This window comes from Monodelphis domestica, chromosome 2 (assembly GCF_027887165.1).
Source record: "Monodelphis domestica isolate mMonDom1 chromosome 2, mMonDom1.pri, whole genome shotgun sequence".
Classification (NCBI taxonomy): Eukaryota; Metazoa; Chordata; class Mammalia; order Didelphimorphia; family Didelphidae; genus Monodelphis; species Monodelphis domestica.
This window is the reverse complement of record NC_077228.1, coordinates 303,577,475-303,595,256: the sequence shown is the minus strand read 5'-3', so window position 1 is coordinate 303,595,256 and position 17,782 is coordinate 303,577,475. Positions and strand designations below refer to the sequence as shown.

The window sequence follows — 17,782 nt, the reverse complement described above, 5'->3', positions numbered from 1 at the left end:
AATGTTATACACAGAGACTGATACATTGGACCACAATTGAATGTAATAGACTTTTCTAGTAAAAGCAATGCAGTGATCCAGGATAATTCTAAGGAATTTAAGAGAGAGAACACTATCCAAATTCAGAGAAAGAACTGTGGGAGCAGAAATGCTGAGGAAAAACATATGATGGATCAAGTAGTTCAATAGGGATATGATTAGGGTTTTGATGTTAAAAGAAAAATATTCTAAATAAATAAATATATTTTTTAAAAAACACAACACATATTTGCAATAATCCATGGAGTAGGTGTTATCCTCATTTTATAGATGAGGCAATTGAGACAAAGAAATGTTAAATGATTTGCTATGGGTCACAGAGTTAGTAAGGGTCCAAGGCAGTATTTGAATTCAGATCTTCTTGACTATAGGTCCAGTGCTCTATTCATTTTATCTCCTACATATATATGATCAAGCTTGGTGTAATGTATTTTTTTCAGTTTTTCATTTTTACTGAATGTTTTCTCCCCCTAATTTTGAGATTTCATTTATTATAAGGGATTGCTTTTTTTGGAAGGGGTATAATTAAAAAGAGATGAAAAATATATAGAAATTAAAATTATTTGAAAGAGTATAGGTATAAATTTCTAATTAATTTTATTGTCTAAATAACTTTTTTCTCCTTTATTTTTTATTACAAGGATTGGAGTATTGGGTAGTGCAAGGAGAGGATATATTTGGAAATGAACATAATATAAAAAGGAAAAGATAACAATAAAATTCAGATTTTAAATGTATATTACATGCTAGGCATGGAAGCCAGAGTTGTTTCATGTTCTTGGATAGCAGTGACCTAAGGTCTGGATAGTCAGGGAATATTTCCCAGAGGAAATCAATTTTGAGTTGAATTCTGAAGGATAGTGCTATAATGGTTGTGTAAAAAGAGTCAGAACAAAGATACTTTGAGTGAAGAACAAGAGGGGAAGAACAAAGACTATACTATAACCCTAATTTCAAGTTATTCCTAGCTAAAGAAGTATTTTGTAAGAAAACTATAGTAAGTTTGGTGTTATAGTGGGAAAATGACATGAAATGGTTTTGATATTATCAGTTGGATCATGAGAACCCAGTGATTGGATTAAGAAAATACTGAATGACAAAATAATTCAATTTTAAACTTTTTAGTTGATACCAGTTGGAAGGAATCATATGATGGAATTCTGTGGACAGGAGTTTTATAAAGAGAATTTTTTGAAAGGAATAAATCCTGTATATATTATTTTTAAGAGCCTTGGGGTTTAATGACACACCTAGTTATAGCAATGAAGAGTGGTACCAATATCTACATTTGTGATGTATTTCAAAACACCTCAGGAGATTTTCTGACCTAATTCCCATCAGACGTTTTGCTTATGAATTCTTCATGCTATACTTTACAAGAATACAGTTCATATATAAGAATCTACCCTAAAATTAGGAAATAAAGAAGCATGTATCATCAAAGTTAAATATCTCCATGTGCAAGTCTTTCAAGATGCCTTAACACTTCAGCATTGCACTACTGAGAATGAGACTAAGAAAGAAATTATCTTAATGAAAGATGACTTTGGTCAAGAAATCAAAGAATGCTAACATAACAACAGTTCACAGCAATTGTAGAAAGAGACATATATCTTCCTGGGAACTCTTCTTGACAGACAAATAATTACCTGGGAAAATTTTTCATAGATACTATCAGTCATCATACAGCTGACCCAATGGCAATGAGTTAATTCCCCTGTGAAATTTAAAATCTGAAGAAAAGATCCTTAAGGAATGGGAAGTGACTTTATCATTACATACCACAGACTGCCTTGAACATATAGAATTTCACAAATAACTGTTAATTCCACAAATAAATGAAGCTAAGAAGTGAAAGCAATTTCCTTTCTTATCACAAATGAGATGTCTTCTTGGAATTCTTTTATGAAAGATACTCAATTACTTATTAAATATACTCAATTTCTACTTTGCTGTTGCAAAAATAACAATGAAATTTCAAGATTCTTGATGCATCTGATCACAGGTATCATTTTGATAATAGTTGAATGATTCCAAAATTTTATTATTAATGGAAACATAAGAAATTTAGGTATGTAAGTAAAGACTCAAAATAAATAAAATTTAAATAATTTACCTGTTTGGAAGATATTTTACATATGCTTCCATCACTTATTAATACTTCTTTCAAGGGAATTTAACTAGATAGGCCTGCTGAGTTCTTGAGCTATAAACTTCCATGATTTCATAAAAATATTTGTTAACTTATGAATATTCCATAGTTCTATTTACTTTTCAAAACTATACCTTATCTATAAAGAATACAAAAATTATTTAAAACTATATATATGTACATAAATCTTTCCCCAAATATACTGTTTCCTAATATGATTTTTAACTTCAATTATGGTTCTTCAGAAAATTTATAGTATAATTGTCCAAATGAAAGAATTGGAAGTCTAAAATTTTAATTATACTTTTTAAAGAAAATCTTCTTATATGTTTACAACGTCATGAGAATTCCAGGCATATACCCCTTCTGTCTGATCCAGCTCAACTTTTCTTGCTATTCCTCACACATGAAACTCTATATCCACACCTTCATCTGAGTTGTCTCTCTTACTTGTATTCACTCCTCAGATTCTTTGAACATCTAAGGCCCTTAAAAGTTGAGCTCAAATGAAATCTTTCTTGAAGTAATCTCTCTCTCTCCTCTCTCTCTCTCTCTCTCTCTCTCTCTCTCTCTCTCTCTCTCTCTCTCTCCCTCTCTCTGTCTCTCTGTCTCTGTCTGTCACTCTCTCTCTGTCTCTCTGTCTCTCTCTCACACACACACGCGCACACACACACGTATACAAACAGATTTAGTAATGCTTTCTCCCTAAAAGTTACCATGTATTTATTTAAGGAGAGGTAGGGTTATATAGGGGAAATAAAATAAGCCCTGGGTTCAAGTCCTTTCTTTGATATATAGAGATTATCTGATCCTTTCCGAGTCAATTAACATCTATCTGCTCTGAGCAACTACTCAATAAAACTAAAATAGTAGAGGAAGCTTCCTTATTGGAAGTTCTCTACACTAATGGAATCAGAATTCTAGTCCCTATCTCCAAGCTGAAGAATATAAATATCTTGAGTGCACAGACTGTTTGGCTTTTGTCTTTTGAGGCTAGCATAGTGCTCATTAAATGTTAACTGATAGGTTGATTGATGAGAAATTACCTTTTTGAATAGAAATTGGAACAGGAAGTTTATGATGATGTATAACTAATTTCCACAAATTCTCAAGCATATTAATAATTCCAACTTATCTGCTAGTCATGTAAACCATGCCAACTCCAGGACTAAATTGCAATAATTGCATAGTTCTTTTTATTGACAAGTTGTCAATATGATTTAATCTTTTTCTTTCTTTCTTTGGAGGGGGGGGGTTTCAAAAAAGGTTTAATTATAATAGCTCATATTTTGTTGTTCTGTCATTTCAATTGTGTCTAATTACATTTTGGGTTTTTCTTGGCAAAGATATTTGGGTGGTTTTAAATTTCCTTCTCCTGGCCATTTTATAGAGAGGAACTAAAGCGAGACAGAGTTAAGTGACTTGCCCAGGCACACACAATTGGTAAGTATCTATGGCTAGATTTGAACTTGATTCTCAATGCTCTATCCACTGTGCTATCTAGATGCCCAGAACATATTATAGAATATGTTAAAGGTTCAAAGGTGTTTCACAATAATTTTGTATGATATGTAATGAAAGTAGCATTATCTAAATTTTGCAAATGAGAGAAATGAGATTCAGAGATAAGGTGATTCATCCCAAATCAGACATCTGTTGGTGACATGGGCACTGTACCCCAGAAACCCAGGCAAACTATTGTCAAGGGAACTTCCTTGTTGTTTTTCTGACTCTGAGACTAAAAACACCCAATGACCCCACCTAGAGTCCTGAGATGACTATCTTCCTTTGATTGTCCTCTAGATGGTCAGAAAGATGCACCTTCACGCTACACCTCAATCCTATCAGACATCTGTTTGTCCCCTAAAACTAAGGAATCTTTATGTCCCCAGGCAGACCCCAGTCCGATCACCCCACCTCATGCCTGAGTGACTAACTTGTGAAGAATGTATAAAATCCCCAGAACCGATGTCATGGGGGGAACAGCCTTTCCTTTCATGCTATCCTCCCAGGGAACTGCTGCTCCCCATCTTGCTGTTCTACCTTGCTATCCTCCTGGCCACTCTCAACATTACTTTCTAAATTAATAATCTCTTTTTGTTTTTAAGCTAAGTTTTGGAGTCATTGCATGCTTGTAAAAGGCATCCTTCCCGAACCCCAAGGGCATCCTTCCATGCCCATAACATTTTGATGACCAACGTAGTTTTTGGCTCTCCTGAAAGCTACGCCTGTACCCCGGATCTTCCACGAGGACACGGCTTCTCAGGTAGGAAGGAGCTTCTCTTTGACTCCTGAAACCCCCATCTTTTGGGTGATATCTCTGTGGGAACTCTTTCGTGCTCTCTCTCCCATTGGCCCCAGATCAGTCTGGCCGCTGGAGTTTGGGGTCTGTCTGTCTGCAGGCTTCCCCGTATACTAGAAGACGTTTTAGTTGTGTGGAAAAGTCTTGCCACCTCAGTGTTCAGCTGAGTGCTCGCCTCAGTACTAAACTGAGTGCTTTTGGTCGGGCAACTTCTGTGGACGCACAGTTGTTGACCCTCGGTGTGAAATTGGCCACTTTTGCATCCAAATGGGACAGAGACAGAGCGTACCCCGAGATTCCCCTTTGGGGTATATACTTAAAAATTGGAAAAAAATTGGCATTAAACAGCTTAAAGAAAAAGCAATTAATTTCTTTTTGTAATGTTGTCTGGCCACGTTACACCCTTGGTAATCAAGAAACATGGCCCATTCATGGTACCCTAAATTATAAAACCATCAGACAATTGGATTTGTTCTGCAGAAGGGAAGGGAAATGGACAGCCATTCCCTACCTTTCAGTTTTCATTAAACTCAGCCAGAATCCTGAGCTAAGATGATCATGTCTTATGTGCCTTGCCACCTCCTTACTGACCCCTTCTGGGGAAAGTCCCCAACAGGATGTTCTGGATGACTTAGCTCTCCCAAGCAATTTAGCTTCTGTGAGGGGTAGGGAGATAACATCTCCTACACTGGCTGCGGAGCAGTCAAGACCTTCCCCTCCCCCAAAACTAACCTCTACTACAGAATCCCCTCCAGATCCTCCTGGTTCCTCTCCCCAACCCTTGGCTCCAAACCCTCTACCTCACTCTCAGGGTTAGGAGCCTGAGACCACTCCTCTCTCTACTCCCAACCGTATAGCCTTTTGTACCCGCCACTGCCTAAGGATAATGTTACCTCGCCCATTCCTCAACCAAGCCCACTCCACAGCCAGAGTGGACTGAGCTATGGTGACAGGGCTCCCCTCCTCCCTACGAGAGAGGCCCCCTCGCCAGATGGGCTGGCTCGGGTACATGTTCCCTTTTCTATGACTGATCTAGCCCAGATGAAGGAGAAATTGGGTTGCTACTCAGAGAACCATACCAAATTCATTGAGGGTTTTAAATCCCTTACCCTGAGTTTGACCTGTCCTGGGCAGATCTGCATATTATTATCTCCACCTGTTGCACCCCAGATGAGAAAAAACGGATCTGGGATTTGGCTGTAGAAATAGGTGATGAGAAGGCCCTAGCTGGCACATGGGTAGGCATTCCTGGTGTCACAGCAGTCCCAGGGCAAGATCCTGGGTGGAATTATATGAATGGAAGGGACAGACTTAGGAGAGACCATATGATAGACTGTCTCCTTGAGACCATGCAAAGGGGGATTAGAAAAAGAGTGAATTACAATAAACTCAAAGAAATCACTCAGGGAAAGGAGGAGAATCCAGCCCTCTTCCTGTCCCGATTAGTGGAAACCATCAAGCAATATACCAACATCTACCCAGACATTGATGAGGGGGCACTTATCTTAAGGCTTCACTTTATAGGGCAGTCTGCCCCAGACATCAGGCAAAAGCTGCAAAAGCTGGATCTGGGACCTCAGACTCCAATTAACCAATTAATGGATGCTGCTTTTAAGGTTTTTCATAACAAAGCTCTTGTTGAGACAGAAGGACAGAGACGTGAGAAACTTCTCACGGCAGTTCTCACCTCTCTGACCTATAGGGCAGGGACATTATGAAAAAATTGGGCTCACAATTTTCGCTTATCTCAGTTCTAAACTCTCTAAACAGTGCTTTGCACAAGCCTGCAACAATCTCTTCAGAGATCTGGGAGAAGGTACCTTCCATTGTCTGGGATCAAAAGCCCTCCAGGCAGAGCCTGTAATGGTAAGGCTTGAGCCTGATTCCCTTTACCCTCACATGAAACAATATCCCATTTCCCCAGAGGCCAGAGAAGGATTACAACCTCTCATAGATAAATTCCTGGCCTATGGCCTCTTAGAAGAGTGGTTTTCACCTTGCAATTTTCCCATCCTCCCAGTAAGGAAGCCAGATGGGAACTGGCATATGGTTCAAGATCTCAGGCATATTAATGAAGCAATAATTTCTATTCACCCCATTGTCCCAAACCCATATACAATCCTAACTAAGGTTCCAGGGAACTCTCAGTGGTTCTCTGTCATTGACTTAAAAAGACGCCTTCTTCTGCATAACCTTGCACCCAAAATGCAGATTCCTTTTTGTCTTTGAGTGGGTTTCTCCCTCAGACCCCTGACCTCATCAGTTCACCTGGTATGTGCTCCCACAAGGCCTAAGGGACAGCCCCCACTATTTTGGGGCTGCCCTCAACAAAGATCTTAGAGCCCTGAGACTCACGAGCAGCTCAATCTTACAGTATGCCGATGATATTTTGATATCTAGTCCATCTGAGGCTGCCTGTATCACAGACACCATTTCTACCCTGACTTTTCTAGGAGAACGGGGTTACAAGGTTTCTGCTTCTAAAGCCCAACTTGTCTCCCAGTCTGTAACTTATTTGGGGCACACCCTAACCCCAAATTCCCGCTCCCTGACCACAGACAGGAAACAGGCCATCCTGTCCATTCCTGTCCCCTCTACCAAAAGACAGCTCCGAACTTTTCTGGGTATGGCAGGATTCTGCCGTATCTGGATACCTAATTTCGGGGTCATTGCAAAACCTCTCTATGAAGCCACTAAGGGGCCCGATTCAGAACCCCTAGATTGGGGGGAAGACCAGGAACAAGCCTTTTCACTCTTAAAAACCTAGAGCAGGGGGCTTTCACTCTTAAAAATCCCTAGGGCAGGGGGCTTTCTTCCGCCCCCTGCCCTAGGGATTCCAGACCTTGAAAAACCATTCTACTTGTTTACCCATGAGAGAAAGCAGTTTGCCCTAGGTGTTCTAGCGCAGTACCTAGGACCTGATCTCTGTCCCATTGCTTACTTCTCCAAACAACTCGACTCAGTTAGCAGGGGATGGCCACCATGCTTGAGGGCAGTCTCTGCCAGGTCCTCATGGCAGAAGAGGCACTTAAACTAACTCTGGGTCAACCCCTAGAAATCCTGACCCCCCATCGCGTCCTCAGCATTCTGGAGGCTAGAGGTCACAGATGGCTCTTTGGGGGTGCCTCACTAAGTACCAGGCTCTTTTACTGGACACACCTGGCCTTACCCTGAAGGTATGCAGGGCACTGAATCCAGCTACCCTCCTCCCTCTTCCTGGAGACCCCTCCTCCCATGACTGTGACGAATTGATAGACCACACTTTCTCTAGCAGACCAGATCTTAAAGATTCTCCTCTCCCTGAGGAAGAGGTCAGCTGGTATACAGATGGGTCCTCCTTTATGGAGAATGGGGTAAGGAAAGCAGGGTACTCCATAGTCTCTCAGACAGCCACCATTGAGGCAAAGGGACTCCCCCCAGGGACTTCAGCACAGAAAGCAGAGCTGATCGCCCTCACAAGAGCATTGCAGCTTGCTGAAGGGAAAACGGCAAATATTTTTTTCACCGACTCAAAAATATGCCTTTCATGTTTTACATACTCATGGGGCTATATGGAAAGAAAGAGGTTTATTAACTACCAAAAACTCTCCCTTGAAACACGGGAAAGAAATCCTGAGTTTACTTGAGGCAGTCACTTTACCCAGCCACATCACTGTGCTGTCATTCACTGCAGAGGACATCAGGGTCTAGATTCCAACATAGTCCGAGGGAATCATTGGGCAGACCTAGCCTCCAAAGAGGCCGCAAGAGCCACTTCTTTGACTGCTCTGACCCTAACCCCACAACACCCCACAGTACCAAAGGGCATTTCTCCCTCATACACTGAGGAGAAAATTGCACAGGCAGAACTTCAAGGATTCACCAGGCCACCTCCCCTCCTTAAGCCTGTCCAGAGGAGAGGGGAATCCCCTGGTGAGGATTGGCAGATAGATTTCACCCATTTGCCACCTTGCAAGAGGTACAAGGTCCTTTTAGTCTTTGTAGACACCTTCACAGGCTGGCCTGAGGCATTTCCCTCCAGATCAGAGAAAGCACAAGATGTCACAAAGGCCCTACTCAATGAAATCATTCCTAGGTTTGGCCTTTCCAAAAACCCTTCCGAGTGACAATGGTCCTGCTTTCATTTCACAGATCACTCAGATGGTCTCTAAGGCTTTGGGCATCACTTACCATTTACACTCGGCCTGGCATCCCCAATCTTCAGGGAAAACAGAACGTATGAATCAGACCCTAAAAAGAGCCCTCACCAAACTCTGTGAGGACGCTAGGATTGATTGGATCCAAGCTCTCCCCATTGCCCTAACCAGAATCAGAATTGCTCCCCGGGCAAAGTTAGGGCTGAGTCCATTTGAATTACTTTATGGGAGACCTTTTCTAACCTCTGATGTTCTTTTAGACACAGAAATACACAGCCTTATTCAGTTCTCCAGACAACTTGGCCCAATCCACCAGGTTCTGAGAGAATATGCTAATCAGATCCTCCCCAAACCCTCCACAGAGGATACAAAGGAATCTCTCCACTCAGCCCAGACAGGAGACTTGGTATATCTGAAGACATGGAGTGGATCAAACCACCTAACACCCCGATGGGAGGGCCCCCATAGGGTTATTTTGTCCACTCCTACAGTGGTAAAATTAGAGGGGCAGAATACATGGACTCATATCTCTCGTATTAAACCTTTTATCCCTCTAGAAACAGGTGGTGAAGGGGGTAAGGAAGCCACTTATTCCTGTGAGCCACTGGAAGATCTCAAATTCCTCTTCCAAGAAAGACCCAACCTAAGGACACTTTGGAATAAGTAGCTCCATCCCCCCCCCTTTGTTATCTTAAATCTCTCTTGCTCTAGCCATCATTATCTCTTTCCTTACATTCTTTGTCCTTTTTGGTATATCAATACTTCCCACAAAGTGGAAATACAAGCCCAAGAGTTACATGATGTGTCTATGGAGAAAGCTGTTTCCTGGCTCATCCTCCTGGAAATCCTGGCTATATGCCTTCCTTGCCCCATTTATCCCTATCATCCTGATAACTGGGGGGTATCTTGATATATGGATCTTGCATTTGTAACCTTGTCATCCCTCTAGTTGCTTCTAGAGTAAAAGCACTCATGGGAGTCACCCAGATGCCAGATGCCACCATAACCTTGGCGAACATCCCAGCCTGATGCTCTGGATGTGGCCTACAGTCAGTTCCTCTTGCTCCTAATGTTAGGCAGGGAGATCTCTATGCCCATTCTCAGCTCTGAAGAAGTTACAGAAGACAGATCGCCTTCCCATTTTCCCTTACATAGTAGGAGAGGGGGGAGATGACATGGGCACTGTACCCCCAGAAACCCAGGCGAGCTATTGACAAGGAAACTCCCTTGTTGTTTTTCTGACTCTGAGACTAAAAACACCCAATGACCTCACCTAGAATCCTGAGATGACTATCTTCCTCTGATCATCCTCTAGATGGTCAGAAAGATGCACCTTCAAACCACACCTGGATCCTATCAGACATCTGTTTGTCCCCTAAAACTAAGGAATCTTTATGTCCCCAGGCAGACCCCAGTATGATCACCCCACCTCATGCCTGAGTGACTAACTGTTGTGAAGAATGTATAAAATCCCCAGAACCGATGTCATGGGGAGAACAGCCTTTCCTTTCATGCTGTCCTCCCAGGGAACTGCTCCCCGTCTTGTTGTTCTACCTTGCTATCCTCCTGGCCACTCTCAACATTACTTTCTAAATTAATAAATCTCTTTTGTTTTTAAGCTAAACTTTGGAGTCATTGCATGCTTGTAAAAGGCATCCTTCCCGAACCCCAAGGGCATCCTTCCATGCCCATAACATTGGGACAAAGACAAAAACTAATTAAAAGTCTACACGACATTATTTTCACTACATAAAAAGGTCTTCAAATTTTATAGTAAAAAAATAGTCTTAAGATACTAAAGCAGATCATACATTTAAAGTCAAAAGAGATCTGGAGTCATCTAGTTCAAATTCCTCATTTTGCAGATAAGAAAATGAAACTTCAGAGAGGCTGGTCAAGCAAGAACTATGAGGCAGAGTCAATATTCAAGACTATGACATCTGCCTCTAGATATTTCCACTAATCCACTGTGCCTATTGTGTAGTTCATTCAATTGCTGCATAAGCCTCCAAAATTCCTTAACTCAATTTAAAATAAGTCACTCATTGTCTTTCACTGACTAACACAGTAAGTCATACTATTTACTTTCTCTCTAATAAAAATTTTTAAAAACCCACAAAACAATAATCATGGTTGTTCCTTAAGTACTTTTTTTTACTTAGCAAAAGGACAAAATATTGATGAAAACATGGGGAAATACCTTGTTCAATAACATCAATAATTTGGAAAATGAAAACATAATAATGTTAGTTGCAATAACAATCAAGTTCCAGAGAACAGATAATGAAATACACATAGAAGGAAACAAGATGAAAGACACATACTGCATGGTTAAAAGATCCTTGTCTCAATATTCTATGCACCACTGTCAGTAAGTTTTAATTAAAAACAGTGACCCTGTAGTGGGAATATTTAAATTCTACCTCTTGATTTTTTGAATCAATTTCCTCACCTGTAAAATGAAGAGGTTTGGGAAAATAGCCTTCGAGCTATTTCCAGCTTTACAATTATGATTCTATAAGGTTTTACAAGAGACTTCTAAACCATTAGCAAAGTATTTTTTTGCAATGGAAACTGAGTATAGTTTTTTTAAAAGATATCAATAATCTTAAAAACAACCACCAAAAAACCCTCAACATATTCTGGTTTTGTTTTGGTTTTTTTGCAAATGGTGCCATTTCCCTACCTAACTCAGAAATGCCCTTTGATCCCTAGGCAATTGTTTACACTTAATTGTGAATACCCAAAGAACTTTCAGACTAAATTACTCTACTTCTTTCAAGAGGGCACTCATTTTAATTAAAAAAGGCCAAAGAATGTGTTAAGTTCTTTCAGTTGGAAATAAATTTTCTTCTTATATTTTAAAGTTGACAACAGATTATTCCAAGGTTCAGAAGATGTACTTGAACATTTTAAATGTTACTACTTTCTCCTCCTCATAAAGATGGTCTTGTATCTACTTACCTACTTACCCATATGCATACTGCATACTCTAATGCAAAGGTGTCAAACTAAAATACATGGGTGGGGGGGAGGAGGAGATGGGTAGCTCAGTGGATTGAGAGCCAGGCCTAGAGATGAGAGGTCCTAGGTTCAAATCTGAACTCAGACACTTCCCAGCTGTGTGACTCTGGGCAAGTCATTTAACCTCCATTGCCTAGCCCTTACCACTCTTCTGCCTTGGAACCAATACACAGTATTGAGTCCAGGACAGAAGGCAAGGGTTTAAAAAAAAAAAGAACTAAAATGCACAGATCCCTATGTTGCACATTGACTTAAAAAAACACAAATAAAGATTATCTATGCTGTAATGTATTGTTTTCTTATTTGGTTAAACATTTCCCAATTGCATTTTAATCCACTTTTAACCTTATTACAGAGTTTGCCTGGTTACACCCTCCAAAAATTTGACACTTTTGCTCTAATAAAATATCCTTAGGGGTCATATTCTTTTGGGTATAGGAGAGTCTTTGTATTTCTACCACCCAGCACAGTCTTATATATAGTAGGCAAATAATTCATGCTTGAATTGAAAAATTCTACTAAATCATTGGTTTAACCAGTATACCTTCACTATTTGGCAACAAGACTAAAAATCCCACTAATCCCATATTTGTCTTTGGGTATTAAAAAAAGAGAGTACCCAAGACACAATAGACACCTAAGAAATATATAAATATATGTATATCTACATAAAAATTTTTTATTTTAAAATACCTCATGATCTGCTATGCCAAAAAAGCTTCCTAAAGCTATAACAAACATCCACTGAGATAGACACCTTATTTAGGTTTCAAATCATGCTTATATAAGACTCAAGATTTCTCCTGAAATGCATTTTCCCCTTAAATAAATACAGTATTCCAAATGAGTTATTTTATTTTGTTGACTAATAAATTCATCTTTACTTTATTTTCCTTACCAATGACCTTTAACCATCAATGCTGCACTTCTCATTTAAGGAAACAGAACTCAAAAACATTCTTTCTCAAAACACTCTAAGTAGTGACTCAAGTGTTATTTATTAATTTACCTCTTCCAATGACTCAGTCATAGTTTCAGAGTGACTTTTCCAGAGTTTGCTTTACTAGGCTAAGTTACAAAAGCATGATAATTTAGCCTGAAGAATGAACCTGGGCTACATTTAATAAGCAAAAATCAAAATAAACTCAGATTTCCTTCAAGGCGAATAAGCTAAAGGAGCTAAAATAAATTACTGCACAGAACAACATAAAGAACCTTGGCTGCCATCTAGGCCAAAAAGTACCTGAAAAGAATCTGTACTATAGACTATCCCCTCCCATTCCTGAAACAGTAAGCAATCTGATATAGATGTTAAATATGCAATTAGGATCCTTTATTTCTTAAAATAAACTAAGGTTTTTCTTAACATCAAGTCCTAAATTTGTATCTTTGCAACTTCTACTAAATTTCTCTTGGTTCAACCCTGAGTCCAAAATGAAGAAATCTTCTTCTCTGTCCACACAACAGCTCTCCAAATACTTAGATACAGCTATCATTCCCCACCCCTAACCCTCAGAGTAGTCTTTTTTGCTCCAAAAATTTCTATTTCCTACAAATGATTCTCATATGACATGGGCTAAAAACTCTTCACTGTTTTCTGGACACTCAAACTTATCAAAGCTCTTCTTAGATTGGGAATCAGAGGACAGAATACAATTTTCCAAATAAGGTCTAACAAAAGCAGAGTACAAAAATACTACCATCTCTTTATTTCTGCCAGTTATATCTTAATTCAGCTCAGAATAAAATTCATTTCACAAAGGATGCTTACGTATCTTCCCCCCAAACTGATTGCTATCTAATCACCTCTAACCTTCCCTCTCTTACATTTATTAAGTTGGTTGGTTTCATTTGTTTTATTTTGTTTTTTTGAAGCCAAATATAAGGTTTATATTTATGTTATTGAATTTCACTTTTTAATATTCAGACATTAGTATAGGCTTGTAAATCTTTCTTTTGGCATTCAGGATATAATCTAACCCTATCATATTAGAATTAGTTCAAAGTGTTGAAGAACAAAAACTACCATTATCTTTTTGATGCTCTGCATGTGAAATCTCTACACTATCATGGCTTCTCACAATGCATGTGAGTTTTTTTGGTTACTGTCATGCATATTTGCATAACATTCAAAATGCAGAGGGTCTTTAATATTCTGTACTTCAGATCATGGGGTTTAGAAACAGACATGTTCATAAAGTTAACTAATCTCCAGTTTATAGATGAGAGAACTGAGGCAGAGATGCTAATTAAATTACCTAAAGTCATACAGGAAAGTAGGAATAAAGGCTGGATTGAACCTGGATTCTCTATCATGAAGACTATCTGAGTTTATAGAAATAATTCAAGTGAAAAGCAATAAGGCCTTGAACCAATCTGACGGCTCCTGAAGGAAAAAACTGGACAAAGGTAGAAAAAATATGACTTTTTTTTTTACCTTTCTTGCTTCTTTGATCATCTTGCGAATAGTTTCTTTTATAGTGAGAAAATGTGCTCGTGGTGGATGAAAAAGCAGATCTATATGGGTACCTCCTAGTAGTCCAGGCAACACGTAGGGCCATCCCAAATCCAAGTTTGGAGCTTCTATATCAGACTCAATGGGCCAGTAGGTTCCTGAAGAAGAGGTGTCATCACAAGAACTTTCAGAGCTATGGGCTGTGCTCTCTGCAAACTTCTGAACGTTTTTCAAAATATAGTTAATTTCTTCCTCGGCCAAAAACTCAGAATATCGCTCTTTGGTGAGAAATTCTTGGTATGCTTCTAACCCACTCTGTATTAAAGTATCAATAGCAATTCGATACCATTCCTTATAATGAGGTTCAATGTAGTTGTCTGATTTATATTCATCATTTAGTGATGAAAGCAGAGAAGATGTTTCCATTTTTGCAGGTTGTTTGGTAAAACCACCTTCAAACGTCCATTAGTGCAATAGTAAGATGGTCCTGTAAGTAAGGGGAAAGAAAAATTAAAATCTGTGTGACTTTCTGTCCTTCAAATAATTTAGGAAACTACATGCATATGACATTTAATTTTCTCCAGTCCTGTTAACAATATTTCAAAAAGAGATGCATTTTGTGCCATAGCTTTGCATTAGTTGACCCAATTGCAATAAGTCTCATCACCTATCAATTTGATGTACAAATTCCTTTTTATGAGATACCTCTTAGAGGCCACCTTTACTGACATTCCTCTTTTCTACAGCAATGACAAGAAAGTTATATTCTTTAACTATTTATTTGTTACTTATTTTAAAATTCCCATCTATCTCCTATCTCTTCCTACTCCATGTACTAGAGGAAGGCATCATTTAACAAAAAAGATACATGTATATATAAAACTATGTCTTGCTTGTATCTGTTCCTTCTCTGGAGGTGGATATACCCAAGTCATTCTTCAAATAATATCTCTGTTGCTATATATTATGTCCACTTGATTCTGCTCATTTCACTCTTCATAATTTCACATAGGTCTTTCTGTGGAAAACTACTTCTTCTAACACTCAAAAGTAAGACTATTTCTGAGAAAGCAGACAGATACTAATTTCCATTTTTGCTTTGCTCTTTGAGATTTAATCTGAAATTTTAAAAGGATATATAGGTAAGATATTCTCAATGAATACCTGACAAGTATTTCCTGAGCGCCTCACATATACTAGACACAGATGAAAAATGAAATATAAAACATAAACTCTGGTTGTCTAGGGCTTACAATATAGCTGGGGAGCAAAGGCCTATAGTGGGTTGGCATTTAAGTTTTCACTGCGTTCCAGGCATTGAGCAAAGTATTGGGGAATATAAAGAAAGGAACACATGCAAAACAACAACAACAAAACAGTCCCTACTTTCAAGGAGCTCGCGTGAAATCATAATAATATGAAGCAGTTTGAAAATGCCAAAATCAGAGGCTGATAAAATTGCTACAGAACTTCAGAGAAGGGGAAATTATTTTTCTGTGATGAATTAGTCATAGCAATTCTTCAACCATTTATTTAAGCCCTTTAAGCCCCCTCAGTGCAAATCATTGAAGATAGAAAGACAAAAACAGAACACTTCCTACCCTCAAAGAGTTCATCTTCCATTGAGGGCACACAACATGTACTCAAATAAGGGCTATATTCTGCACCATTACTTTGGGCAGCTCTTGCTGAGCAACCTTTCCTCCAATAAAAGCTGATACCTTCTCTTCAACTTACAGTCTTAGAGTTGCCTGGCAGCACAGAAAGATTTACTGACTCATCAAGAGCCAGGAAGTGTCAGAAGTGGGACCTGAGTCAAGTTCTTCCTGGATTTGAGGTCAGTTTTCTATTCACTAAAGCAAGTTGCCTTCTGTGCATTCTATACTAGGAAATGAAAAAATAAAGCAAAGCATATTTAAGAAGAACAACGAACTAATAACTGGCATGTTATTTTTTCTCTCAACTATTTTTTCTCTCAATTATCAAATCCTTATAACTGGCAATGATCAGAAGTAGTGTCATGTTCTTTTTTCTCTGAATTATTTTTTCTCTCAATTATCAAGTCCTTTTTTTTTTCTCTCTGCCATTTCACCCCACCCTGAAGGGAAAAAAAAAAAAGATGAACAAAAGCCTTATATATGTTAGTCAAGCAGAAAATATTTCCATAACAGCCATGTTCCAAAACATGAGGCTTATTCCACATATTTAGTCCATTCCTAGTATTTTTTAACTATACAATTGTATCATCAGTTCTCTGGGATTAGTTGATCAAGTGAATTGTGCTTTGAACAAGGCTATGGATTCTAGGAGATGGGGTTAAGGAGAAAACGCAACCCAGATAATAACTATCATTTGTCCAAAGACAAAGAAGAAGTGGAAAGACTTGGGAAGAGCTAGCAAGTCTGATTGATTATAATGGAGCATATGTGAAGGAGAATACTAAGAAATCACTATAAATGGAGGTGTGAGCTGGATTATGGAAGGCTATAAATAAATACCAGGTTAGAATCTTGTATTTTAATCTAGAGTAATCTAATAGAAATCTAGTGATTTTTAGGAGGGGAATAATATACTTAGATATGTTAAGGAAATATCCATTTGGGGGGCAGCTGGGTAGCTCAGTGGATGGAGAGCCAGGCCTAGAGATGGGAGGTCCTGGGTTCAAATATGACCTCAGACACTTCCCAGCTGTGTGACCCTGGGCAAGTCACTTAACCCCCATTGCCTAGCCCTTACCACTCTTCTGCCTTGGAACCAATATATAGTATTGATTCCAAGATGGAAGGTAAGGGTTTTAAAAAATAAAAAAAAATAATTAAAAAGCTAAAGTTAGATTTCAAAGATATACCACAGGCTAATGGTGAATACCAGTAGAGAATTCCAAAGGTTATTTTTAATGTATTTTGTTATAAATGGAGTATGTTTAATATTATTCTTAAATTTGTTTCATTTTAAAACTTTTTTCAAATTTATCTTAAATTTGTTATTAAATTTATTATATATCTTATAAATATTATATTAAATTTATCTTAACTTTGATATTTCTTTTTCATACCACATTTTTACTTAACATTGATAGTTGATGACCAAATACTTAACCCAGATTTTCTAATAAAGTATCATAAACATCCCATAGAAGAAAAAAGTTCAGACTTCTCTGGTAGAAAGAGAAGGTTAAAAAACTGTATACAGATTGTCCAGATGGCAAGGGCTTTGCACCCCTGACTCCCATGATGTGAAAGGATGTCACATCTAGGTGTTTTGTGTGTGTATAACAATAGTGGCAAAACTAAGGGAGACAAGACTACTCCTGTATTCTGTCCCCATTTCTACTTTGAGACAAAAAAGTACATTTCAATTATTTTCAGTCCTGCAAACCACATTTAGGGAAAGACATGGAAAATAGGGGTTTACACCAAAAGAGTTAACCAGGAAGATGGAGAAAATAGAAACCAGCCATGTAAGGAGCAACTGAAGGAATGAGAAATGTTTACCTAGAAGAAGACTTGAAACAGAAGGAAAGGGAAGGAGTATGACTGACAGCTATCTTCATATAACTTATAGGTGGATTTTATTGAAAATTTTTTTCTTAATTTAAAAGCATATATGTGTATGTAAACATGCCTATACATATGCCTGTATGTCTACATATATTTACATATACACACATGGAA

General features: G+C 38.4%; 1 protein-coding gene across 2 annotated transcripts in view; it reads right to left on the bottom strand.

Annotated features, from left to right (window-relative positions):
* Positions 1–17,782, bottom strand: part of FAM83B (family with sequence similarity 83 member B) — a 116,970-nt gene that overhangs the window by 80,660 nt on the left and 18,528 nt on the right. For both annotated transcript variants that reach the window (XM_007484124.2, XM_007484123.3), the window contains exon 2: positions 14,091–14,595. In XM_007484124.2, the coding sequence (XP_007484186.1) occupies positions 14,091–14,534 (444 nt within the window). In that variant the 5' untranslated portion in view covers positions 14,535–14,595. The remainder of the gene's footprint in view (positions 1–14,090; positions 14,596–17,782) is intronic.